The 12928-nt window shown below is 41.1% G+C and overlaps 1 protein-coding gene across 1 annotated transcript in view; it reads left to right on the top strand.

Annotated features, from left to right (window-relative positions):
- The window catches only part of LOC133344242 (myomesin-2-like), a 99328-nt gene extending 87643 nt beyond the window's left edge, over nucleotides 1–11685 (top strand). Inside the window, exons 30-37 of the mRNA XM_061554306.1 lie at nucleotides 218–305; nucleotides 529–567; nucleotides 1364–1469; nucleotides 2620–2783; nucleotides 4453–4489; nucleotides 4739–4761; nucleotides 6031–6086; nucleotides 6603–11685. Coding sequence (XP_061410290.1) covers nucleotides 218–305; nucleotides 529–567; nucleotides 1364–1469; nucleotides 2620–2783; nucleotides 4453–4489; nucleotides 4739–4761; nucleotides 6031–6086; nucleotides 6603–7028 — 939 coding nt within the window. The 3' untranslated portion in view covers nucleotides 7029–11685. The remainder of the gene's footprint in view (nucleotides 1–217; nucleotides 306–528; nucleotides 568–1363; nucleotides 1470–2619; nucleotides 2784–4452; nucleotides 4490–4738; nucleotides 4762–6030; nucleotides 6087–6602) is intronic.
- The last annotated feature ends 1243 nt before the right edge of the window (nucleotides 11686–12928 follow it).

Here is a 12928-nt window from a genome sequence, read left to right as displayed (position 1 = left end):
CTTCAATTCACAAAGACTGTGTGCCATTCACAGAAGCTTCAATTTCATTTTGGATTGCTAGATTATTTATTTTATTTTTACGTCATTATTTCTAGGGAAATATTTTGCAAAGTTACTATTTTCTTGATGTAAAATAGTATACTTTTTGGAAATGTCATTATCCTCTGCACTAAATTTGTGTATTCTAACAATTCTCCATTCTGTCCTCTTCATAAAGTGTACCAAAGAGAACAAGGGATTGTATAAGGTGGAGGTGAAAGATGAGAGAGGGACTGATGTAAGTGTTTTGGATATTGCTGGTAAAGGTAAGAATCATTTACCATACTTTCACACTCGCATGCTCTGAATTTACACTCACACTTTCCATGCAGTTGGTTGATATGCACACTACACTGATGCATGCCCCATTAAAACGCCATCTGTAAATCACACACAGTGAAAACATTTGCGTTTGCTAGCAACATTCCTTTGTCTACTATAACAATTGCACTGCATTTATGCTCCACTCCCCACTCGATAAACATTTAGAACTTGAAGACCTGATGTGCCAGGTGTGCAAGATGAGTGGTAAGTACCCATGGTGTTTTTATTCATATAATATCATTTGTAATATTGATTTAATTTGTTTTATTAATAAGGTATCTCGGTAAAAAAGCACGTGGAATACACAAGCATGAGCTATATGCATTGGATGTTAAAATCTCAGTCTTAACACAGTTAACCTTTGTGATTTGCATAAATCTGGTGTGACAACCACACAAGGACACTTGGGTAGCTCTGGGGACCAATACTTGTGTAGGAATACTGAGCCAACACAATGAGCTCATGGGTTCGAATTCCGGTCAACCACTCAACACTAAATCATTTTGTCAAACGTGGTGAATTTATGGTTTTTCCCTGTCACTAATGACTGTACAAACAGACATGTACATTTGGTTGTCACATAATGCATTTTCATATAGTGGTGAAGGCTATAATTTAGGTATATTCATCAGATTATTGATAATAAATGATTCATGCTTTGAAAGGTGTGAAGGCATGCTGTTTAGTCTGAGGAAACAAAGACTTCTTTGCAAAATTAAAGCCGCAGTACTCAAAATCGTACATACTGTGGTGTCTCTTAAGATTCGTTCTGTGATTCTACATGGTGCTGCGCTTATACAATTGTGAAGAGAAAAAACAATAGTTTATTCGATTTGAAAAATAATGTATTTAGTCCTTCCTCTATCTGTATGCATTGCAATATGACTTGGTGAGAGCTTAGTAGTTTTTATTGACTGTCAACGAGGACTGTAAGGAGTTGGTTTTAATCACTGCGACTCTGCGTGGTGTGCGACTCTGCGTGGCGTGCGTGTCTGGCCAGCGCTCTCGGCCACACCGCTGCAGTTTGAAGCCACGGCCCAGGGCGTGAAGATTCATTCATCCGTGGTGTATTACTGCGAGGACCTCAAAGTCACCTGGTACCAAAAGTAAAAAACGCAACCACAAATAAGAAAATTATAATTTAATGTATTGATAAATGATCATCAGCACACTTGCCGTAAAGAGATCATTTCTTCCTATCACTGTCAGCGACCCACAGGGCACCACGTCTATCCTCAGCCGTGGTGGTTCCCAACCTTTCTGGACCTGCGAGACCACTATTAACCATCGACATTTTTTCGCAGACCATCGTGTGCCAAGAGCTAAATTTAAACAAATCTCATCTCAATGGTAACATCTGCAACAGTTCCTCAGACGATTTCTCTCCACCTTGCAGGCCACCACTGCTCTCCGATATGCATTCCCCCCTCCTCCTCACCCCTCTTCCTGGCAATTGATGACAACCTATCGAAATTTACGGAGCAAAATATACACAACCTCTTCTTGTAGCCGCTGCCAGTGGTGGCTGGTGGTTTGGGACGACGCTAGATGCCATGGCCTTGCAGATCAATATAATGACAATGCATTACATTTTTAAAACATCTTCCTTTGCTAAAAAAAAAAAATCCCAAATGCAGGATTTATTATTTGTTACATTTTAATTTACCATATGTTTGCTGTGACATCACTAAGCTGTATTAATGTTGTTGTGAATGGTTATTAATGGTATGATTGGAAGACCACACATATGCTATCGTTTCATTCAATGTAGATAAGAGTGTTGTTAGTCATTCTGAAGGCTACCTGACCTTACCAGAACCTAGCCATTAAGGCGAAATTATTGATTTGTAAACGCTGTTAATGTAACAATTTGACACTGAAGTTTATACTCTTTGGTTCTTTCGGTAAAGTCACGTAGGTATAAAATAAAATAAATCACGACGTTTCGGGCGCAACACAAGCATCCATCATCAGGTGGGAAAGCTTTCCCACCTGATGATGGATGCTTGTGAAACGTCGTGATTTATTTTATTGTATACCTTCGTGACTTTACCGAAAGAACCAAAGAGTATGGATTCCTGCAGTCACGAAAGCTTCAAATCAAGACTGAAGTTTGTCATACGAATTTGCGTAAAAATTTGCGAATACCGTAAGGTAAAATGAAACAAAAAAGGACACTTGGCCTCTTAATGTACTGCGATGCATTGTAATCATCGTCAATGTCTCAGAGCCCCCTGCACATGCTATGACTTGCAGGGAAACGAAGCTGTCTTCAACAGAGAAGACTATCATTGGCGTGAGTGGAGAAATGTTGTGGATGCATTTGATTGCACCGACGGAGAAGGACAAAGGAAAGTACGTGTTGGAGCTACACGATGGAAAGGAGGCCCACAAGTTGGCTGTGGACTTCTCTGGAGAAGGTATTACTTATTTGTTGCTTTCACGAAAGGTGACCCCTGCGTGTGTAGCACGAACATACTCGTTAGTTGCTCGTGCCTGTGCCAGTTTTTGAGTAGTTGATCATCTTTCCTTCACTTTTAAGGTTTTACAACTAAAATTGAGAGCATTGATGCTTCAGGTCTGTGTGTCTTTATGGTAACTGTTGTGAAGATGCTTCAATATAAATTAAGTTTTGAAGTTGTGTTCCCCCTTAGGGGCTTACTCTGCAGAAAAGCAGACAAGCTGATCAAAGGGTTGCCAAAAACATAGCGATAAAAAACCAAGTGCTGAATGGATAAGGGTCACCTTCCCATGACATCATTACGATTGAGATTATATTGCGGTGTCACGCGTCATACACCATGTGACGTCATCTTTCGATTTAAAGTTTTCGTGACTGCAGGGATTCATATTCTTGGTTCTTTCGGTAAAGTCACGTAGAAAGGAAATAATACAATAATAAAAATAAAACATAATACAATTCTCACGACGTTTCGGCCACAACGCAAGCAGCCATCCTCAGGTGAAGAACAGAGCTGTAGGAAAGTAAAGCGTCTTAATGAACACTGCTAAGCTTGGCAACGTATTTTAATTTTCGATTTAAAGCTTTCGTGACTGCAGGGATTCATCTTCTTGGTTCTTTCGGTAAAGTCACGTAGAAGGGAAGTAATAAAATAATAATTGTTTTATTATGTTTTATTTTTATTATTTTATTACTTCCCTTCTACGTGACTTTACCGAAAGAACCAAGAAAACGTATTTTAAGCTGGGTGGGAGGAGGAGAGCGCCTTGACAAAGGCGTTTACATATCAACAGGGGAATTTAGCATGTTGATGACGAATGTAGATATGGGGTGAGTCACCCCTTGTGGAATGTGTAGGCAGTGGGGGGTCTCAAAGTCATATTATGCTAGTGTATTATGTAGGATTAGCAGTAATAAAGGGAGGGAAATTTTATTAAAGGTACTAAGAGGGAACAAAGAAATATGTCAATGGGAAAGTGGTAGCAGGAAACTTGTAGTGGAGCAAAAAAAACTCCGATCCGTGAGGAGAATACAAAAGCTTTATATTCAATGCCAGCGAATGGAATGCAGTCTGAAAGTCACCGTAAACGTGAACACAATCAATCAAGACCCGGAATGGTTTATCACGTCCTTCCAATGATTGCTGAGCCAGAATCCATCTTCTGGGTTGAAATTGTCTTTGTGTTTGTATATGTGGATGGCCTCATGAACGAATCTCTCATGGTAGCCGGATGGCTTGCAGATAACCTCTGTCTTGGAGAAGTCAACGTCATGTGAGCCCACTGAATTATAACAGTGATCTGCCACGGCTGAGGTGTTGGTCCTACCGTGTTTTAGGTCTGCTTTATGTTCACAGATGCGGTCCGAGACATGTCGTTTGGTTTCTCCAATGTAACTGCTACCACAGAGGCAACTTAGTTTGTAGACGCCAGGGCAAAACAAAGGACATGTACAAGAAGTTTTCTGAGCAAAAGGAAATAATGTACGGAAGAAAACACAGTTCGTAAACATGAGAGTATACCCAGGGCAATTATTTAAGGCATCAACAAAGAGGTGAGGGAGAGCCTTTGGGAAATTTTATTTTCTAAGATTCACATTAACGTTTGCCTTGTTTAATTCTCTTTCAGTATATGATGAAGTCATGCGTTTATATCAAGCACTCAAGTATGTATATCCGAGGCCCGAAATGGGCACTGTGTGTTTGTTTATGCATGCATTGAATGCTATATTAAAATAGACTCATTACGATATTAAGTAAAAAGTCGCCATAAAAACTAGAAGCATAATTTTCCAACTAACATACTCACCCCATATTGGCATTTGAATCCTATCTGTTTCGTTCCTGTGTGCAATACACGCTTGACATGTTTAAATGTATACACGAATAAATGTCTCATGTGTTCATCTTTCCAGGGAGGCTGCCTTCGCAGAGACACGTAAGATTAACACATTACAACTACTGCCCATTCCCACACACGTTTGCCTGTCTGTGTGTGCAAGTCCAAATTAATGCAGGGGCATTACGCACTGCAGCCTCAGATGTTGAGGTCCCCCCCAAAATGTATATTTATACACAGCTTTACAATGGTTGAAAGGAAATACTGCAGCACTATGACGAATCCAATATGTAATATGGTATTTAATTCCATAGCATAATGTTTATTTCTAACAGTTATATACCGATATTAAACTAGTTTTGACTTCGATTCATATTCTTTGGGTCTTTCATCAGGATGACGACCGCTTGTGTTGTGATCGAAACGTCGTAGTTTTTGTTATTTTCTTTGACCCTGTCCACGTGACTTTACCCAAGGAATATGAATTCCTGCAGTCACGAAAGCTTGAAGTCAAAACTTCGATTTAGTTTTACAAATCGTATATATCACATTTAAAACTTAAAACTAAATAATCTAGGTAAATAATAACGGAGTTTACGGCTTTGAGTATGGGTGGGGGTAAAACGGTAGAGGGAAGAAATTGAATAGACAAAGTGGGGCCCTATAACTATAACGTCTCTGGGCCTCCATGACACTTAATCAGACCCAGTGTACGTATATATTGTTATATATGTTTTAGCGGTTTTATATATCTGCATAATGATTAGCACGTTGCACTACACCCTCAGTAACTCGAGTTCAATTCCTGGCTATGCACAACACAAGTGGTAATAATTGGTACATAAATCTGGTCTGGGCATCTCATATGTCTACTCAGCCCTAAATATGTAGCTAGTGTAGTGTGTACCTCAACGTTCCGTGTAGGGGACGGGAAAAACGTCTGGGCTGTACTGGCCTTAATAGGCACTTACATTATTACAGGGACTCCGCTACTTACGAACGAGTTAGGTTCCAGAGGTCTGTTAATAAGTCGATCTATTCGTAAGTCCAAATCTACTCCTGTCGATTCCAAACACATTGTAAAACGGTGAATGGCTTTAAACGTTGTATAATGTCCTGTAGATGTAGCTGCCACTGGTTCTTCATGTTCTGCAGATGTAGATGCCACCACCGCCATCTATTGCGCGGTGGTTGAACTTACGGATCTTGGTCCGAACAGACAATTGGACATACAGACAAATTTGTCCGTATCTCTGAAAGTTCGTAAGTCGAATGTTCGTAAGTAGAGGAGTACCTGCAGTGTTTTTACTGCTGCTATGATTATTTAATAATTGCACTTTGTCTTGTTACCTTTTTTTGTATTTGCAGATCGTGCCAGGGTGGTTGGAGGTTTGCCAGATGTCGTTACAATCATGGAAGGAAAGGTTTGTAATTTTCACTTTTGAGTTCACATTGTGTGCTCATTTTAAACACACTTATAGCATTCATGCAGACAAAGCACAGTGATATTCCATTTGAGTTGGAACATTACAATCTTGCATTTCAGCTGTTATTCAGTTGCACATGTTAGAGAATCGCATTTTATTACAGTTAGGGCCAAAAAATACTTGCAGTTATTGTGCTCATTATTGACAGCTGTGATGTTTTCTTGAACTCTTCCCGTACGCCGAACCGGCACTGAATTTACTTGTTTAAGGTTACACGCCTTCCTAAACAAATCAAATGCACCTTCTGTAACGTAGTTTGGAAAAGTCCTTTGGGTGAGATAATGAGATTGGTCCTTTGGTGTCTCATTTCTATTGCCTGCCAGATTTTGTCAATGCGAGATTTTGATAACGGAATAAGGCTATACTGTCAGATACCTATAGCATGATTGACAAATAAATGAATATAGAACCTGCTGCCGCATTGAACCCTGATTGTGTGCTGCTGTTGCATAGACGCTGAACCTAACATGCAACGTAGCTGGAGACCCAACGCCCGAGGTGTCGTGGCTAAAGAACGACCGGGAGCTGCCAATCGACGACCATCTGTCCGTCACGCTGGAGAGCGGTCAATACGCCTCCATAATCGTGCGGAACATCGCCATGATTGACTCGGGGAAATACACCATCTACGTGAAGAACAAGTACGGCTCCGAGAGCTGCCACTTCACCGTCAGCGTTTACAATCACGACCAGCCTCCACCCAGCGTCAAAGTGCCACCCGGTAGCGTCCAGGCGCCGCCCAGCAGCGCCAAGTCACCGCCAAGCAGCGTCAAGGCGCCACCGAGCAGCGTCAAGGCGCCACCCAGCAGCGTAAAGTCACCGCCCAGCAGCGTCAAGGCGCCACTCAGCAGCGTCAAGGCGCCCGCGCACAAGAAGTGAGAGGCTGCCCAGCGGGTGGCATTGTCCCCTGCGCGCACAGCCGGCGCACGCACATCGCACGTAGAGAGGAACCCTGTTTCTTTTTTTTTCTTTCAAATATGCACACATTTCACAAAGAATCAATGAAAGCGCACAGCTTGGCAGCTGCAAGCAAGACCGTCGTTTTAATCAGGCAGGAGAACAACTGCAAATTAGGATAGGAATATAAACCAAGCACAGATTCTCAGACACATTATGGTAAACATTGCGAGCGTACAGCAACGCAGCAAGAGACAGTTGATGGCATTTTCTGCTTCTGAAGGTCCCAAAAGAATGTTATCAATCTATGTTGCATTTTGAAAGAGCCGCATTGTTTGCTTGGCTAATTGTATAGGCACACCACACCTGTGTAAGGTGGGCAATACATATTTTGGTCTAGGACTAAGTTAATCAACATTCAAAAACCATAATGAAATGTGTACTTTACCAGTTGGTGAATGTTAATAAACATATATTGGACAGTAACAATATGGACACAAACACCTATTTATCCTGTTCAAATAACGAATCCTTGCTGGGTGCTATAAAGACATTGCAGCGTGATACCATTTGTGAGTCAATTTGTGATGTGTATTGGAACAGGGCTCTTGCTGGCATTTGTATTGTGCAAGTATGTGACAGGACTGTTGTTTAATAGTGTTAGTTGAAGTTAATACAGTGTGGACTTATTTTTGTTTCCTCAGTAGATGTAATTGTAGTCTTTAACTTAGTGGCTATAAGCAGTGAAAGCTAAATACCTGGAGATGTCAAATCAGAGTGTGTTTTAAACTTGAACTGCCTGGTGTTCTATGGGAATAAAGGTCGATATCACTTCCCTCAATTAACAAAAACCCTGCCCCCTAGATCTTGGTGTGTTGTTCGGTAATGATTAGGGAGGCAGGCAAGCAGGGTGATATACACCCAGAAAACATATCCATTTATATCCCTTTTGTTATGACAGTCAGGTATCTATTTCAATGGTTTTAGCATTTAATTATTTTTCTCTTCCATCATCCTAGATCTTTGCAGGTGTTACCATTCTAAACCATTCACTTGCAGCTTGGTCAAGTAGTTCATGCTAATTTCAAAAGTTTTGAACTGTCTTACTGACATGATGTGAAATTCCCCATCGCCAAAATCAGTGCTGTCATTTCTCAAGTGCAGCCCTTGTACATGCCTCTTTGACATCTACCATTCCTCTTCATGTGTATGATAATGAGATAACATTGATTTTTCGAACACATCTGTTAATTAGCAGATAATGAAAACAGGATGAAGGGGAGTCATCAAGGGCTAGAATTTAAGAAATATAAAATTGGTATACTAGTCTTTTACAAACCTGACGCTTACAAATTGAGAACATGAGTTTATTTGAAGATGAAGGGTTAGATTGATTTACGAAAAAAAACATTGGCCTGATCCGTGTATAAATTGATTTACGCACATTTGCAGAATTCATGTTGTGCGTAAATTCCTGCAAACTTCGTTCTGCCTAATTCACGTATCGGTTTTGGCACAGTTCGCCATGTGGAATAGGCGGAGCCCCATTCTGCAAACGTGTCTCAGTTCATCAGCAGCCAGGGGAGTGCTCAGGAGAATGTAAAGCCATCTGTGGCTCCACCCACCACTCCAATCACTCAACGAAATAACAGATTCGTGTTATTTAGAGTCATGTGAGGACAAAGATGGTGATGATGTTGAAGATGGTGATAGAAATAAAAGTGATGATGAGGATGATGTCGATGATAATAGTTTTAACGAAAAAGAAGGAATTATAAGATGATGGAAATGGAAAAGATGATGGCGATGATAACAAAGAAGTAAAATATTGTCGGATGATGATGATGATGATCTCACAGTGGTTCTAATGGTGGTAAATGTAGATGATGGTAATGATGATAACACTGTGTAACAATTTTGTTTTTGTTTTTGTTCTTGGTTAGTAAGTGTTATTTTCTAATTGCTTATGCCTCAAAAGTACAGAAATCGGCTATTATTCCCCACAAACGTTGCTTTTGTGACCAGGACAGTGATATTTTGAAATGTACCTATTTTCAATGCGAAAACGGGTGAATTTGTGTTTTTTCGTTCACATAAAGTCCTAAAAAAATAAGATATGAATCCAAATTAACATGTATTTATTCTAAAGTAATACAAAATTTACTACAAAAGATTTAGACACCAAGGCACACTACCACAGGTCGGACTGGCCACAGCATCAAGTGGGAGCCACTGGTGGACCTCCGGAAGGTGCTGATGCCACCACTGCACATCAAATTGGGCCTTATGAAACAATTTGTCAGAGCTGTAGATAAGGAGTCGGCAGGCTTCAGGTACCTTCAAGACTTCTTACCTAAGCTGTCTGAGGCAAAGGTCAAAGCCGGTGTCTTTGTCGGACCACAGATAAAGAAGATCCTGGAGTGCAATGAATTCCCCAAGAAGCTCACTAGTAAGGAGAAAGCGGCTTGGGACAGCTTTGTCGCAGTGGTTCGTGGCTTCCTGGGCAATCACAGGGTCGAAAACTATGTGGAGCTGGTTGAGACTCTGGTGAAGAACTACGGCACAATGGGCTGTAGGATGTCCCTCAAAGTCCATATTCTTTATGCTCATCTTGATAAATTCAAGGAGAACATGGGAGCGTACTCGGAGGAGCAAGGCGAGCGCTTCCACCAGGATATACTGGACTATGAACGCCGCTACCAAGAACAGTATAAAGAGAACATGATGGGAGTACATTTGGGGGCTTATTCGTGAAAGTGATTTACAATATAATCGTAAATCTCGAAAAACTACTCACTTCTACATTTTTTGTAGTCGTTTTTGTATTACTTTAGTATAAATACATGTTAATTTTGATTCATATGTTGTTTTTTTATGACTGTATGTGAACGAAAATACACAAATTCACCCGTTTTCTCATTGAAAATAGGAAAATTTCTAAATATCATTGTCCTGGTCACAAAAGAAAACTTTGTGGGGAATAATAGCCATTTTCTATACTTTTTAGGCATAAGCAATTACGAATTAACACTTACTACCCAGGAACAAAAAGTGTTACATAGTGTAATGAATGGGTGTTGATGGTTATAAATGGATGCTGCTGCATATTATAATGATTTCGCTGACATTACATGTATTTATGTTGCTATTTTACTTTTCCAAATGATGGCAACGAAAATGACAATGCTGATATATCTGCTCTACTTCTGCTGTTCTAGTCAAAGCGTTGCTGGGAATGGTATTTTTTTGGGATATGGGATGAAACAGTTAGGTGCACCTTTGGTTGGAGTAGACGAAGCAATTGTCCATAAAGATTGATTCATTTACTCAATAATGTACTGTCTTTTCACGGCCATATCGTCCGTGGCCCAGTGGAATTTGAGTTTCATAGATTTCACAACGGTAACAGTGACATATTCGTCGTTACCGTTATCACCATTACTTGCAGCGGTGTCCATTTATCAATGCATCAACATAATTATCATCACTGCAAAGGAAGTGGCAGAATGACGCCCATATTGGCTACACTCTTCAGACCTAATGATGGCAACACATGGGCCTTAGTAGTTGTCAAGGTTGCTCTTGCCGCAATGGACAAATATTAATATTCTTTTATTTATTTTATCAGTCGCACAAAGGTGATAAATAAAATATCTGTGGCTCATTATGATGGATGTGGGAACAAAGGAGGCAGCTAAACACCCCTGTTTTATGACAGGGGGGCCAAGCTTATAAGTGGCCATTTACTTCACGATATATGGTCTCCCATGCCTCCAATAAAAATAACTCCCACCATGCTCACAGTGAGGTGTTCACACAGAAATACTCCAATAAAATGAAAACTTATTTGGCAGTGGTGCACAAGCACAAATAAAATAAAGTCAACGGTATTCGTCAATAGCACTGCCTTAAAAAGAAAGCATGTATAATAGGTGAGGTTTGGGATATGACCGTTTTGTCACAGGACATAAGCCAGAGATGTAGAGTTGATAAAAGTTGGATACAGCACTTTATGTCATAGAAAATGCTACTGATAAAATAGTATTTACATCTCTAGCCTATGTTATGTGAAGAGGAATTTACCAAAACATTGCCTATTATATATACGATTTATTTTCAAGGCAGTATTATTGATGTGTCGAGTTTTCTTTTAAACATATGTTCAAAATGTCATGCTTTATAGAATATGTTAAATTTACACTCAAAAGATCATCCTCCAGTCGTACGGGCAAGGCCGTCTATAAGGAGATGCGGGACATGGGGCAGATCACACTGTGTGGGCCCCCCGATGCCTTCAAACTAAACCGGACGTATTACATCTGACACCGTCACGTCGAAGCGCAGAGCCCCCCAAATCGTGGGGCCTGGGGCAGTCGCTCCAATTCTCCCGACCTTAGGGACGGCTCTGCCTACAGTCAAAGTCAAGCCTTTTTTTCGTGATGGAATTTTCATTTCGAAAGTCTACTTCTTTCTTTCAAAATTTCACGATGCGTTATGTTGAAAAAAAATTCAGATTGGGAAATTGACTGAAAATTATTCATCTTTATCAAGCTTATTTAAATTGATTTCAGTCTTATTAGGAGTGTAGTTTGACGATTTTCTGTAAGTGAAACGTGTGAATAAAGCCTTGCTCGTTACATTTTTCTGGTGAAATGTCATATTTTCAACTTTCCATAGGTTGCATTTACAAAGTGTGTTTGTAAATTGTTCGTATTCAAATATATATCTTGAGCTTGAGCTTTATCAAGTTCTAAAGTGCCCTGAGATTCATCTTGCACGTAGGACTCGAGATAACGGTCAAGTTGAGCCTCAATGATCTCTTAAGATGTCAACGGCAAACCGAGCTGCAACTTCACACGCGGTGCTGAGCTAGACACGAGAACGACCGAGTTCCAAGGTCGCACGAAAAAAAAAACACAATACGATGACCATTATAAAAAAACAAGATCCTTGCTTGCCTATAACATGTCCGTTGAACTTATTTCCCATCGTACATAGCCAACCGTGTTAATCGTGTGGACATCTGGCAGTTCACCAGCGCTGATCCAAGTACGCCTGACTGCCAGTGCCGGATTATCCTAGTAGCAAAGGTAGCATATGCTACGGGCCCCGCACTAGTTTAATCCGGCACTACTGACTGCTAATAATACGGTTCGATACCGTCATCAATCACTGCTGCCGAGATTATACTTAAGCCAGAAATCGTTTACGCAGTTGAGATATATAAGAAATGCGTAAATTATGCGGTCAATGAATACATTAGTGAGACATATATCTGCCTACATATTAGATGCAAAAAAAAGTTTTGCTGGCTGGCTCGGGCACGGTCGAATGCCCCGAGCGTGGGCGTCAAATCGCATATCTGTGTGATTACGTCACCCGCATCCGACATTGTCGAGCCGTGCTCGTACGCGTTGACGTCACGACGCACCCCCACCCTCCACCCGGCCTGTATTGCCACGCAAATGTGAGCGGTGGTGAGAGATTGAAGTGAGGAAGGGAAGATGAGAGAGAGCACAGAGGAAGATACGAGAGGGAAACGGAAACTTTTGACTTTTTAAACAACTTTTATTGCCGCCAGCAGCAACAGAGGTGATTCCGATATGAAATACAGTCACCAGCAAACAAACGAATAAACGCTATAAATCCACGCGCTGTGGCGCTCAATGCAGCGCGCACAACACAAAAGAAAGTCACGTGGTGGTGGTGGTCATCGCGCACGCCACGGTGACGAGCGAGCGCCTCAGAAGGTGAACACGAGGGTGCCGTCCACGCTGGTACAGAGGGCTTTTCCGGCTCCCCAGCGTTCGAAGAAGACGTGCACATCACCGACATGTGTGTGGTACATGGCGTGCTCCAGCCGGAGCCGCGCCTTAGGCAGG

The sequence above is a fragment of the Lethenteron reissneri genome, chromosome 19 (assembly GCF_015708825.2).
Source record: "Lethenteron reissneri isolate LAM-NWPU_2019-01 chromosome 19, ASM1570882v1, whole genome shotgun sequence".
Taxonomy (NCBI): domain Eukaryota; kingdom Metazoa; phylum Chordata; class Hyperoartia; order Petromyzontiformes; family Petromyzontidae; genus Lethenteron; species Lethenteron reissneri.
Note: the sequence above shows the minus strand (reverse complement) of the source record. Positions and strands in the feature narration are given on the sequence as shown.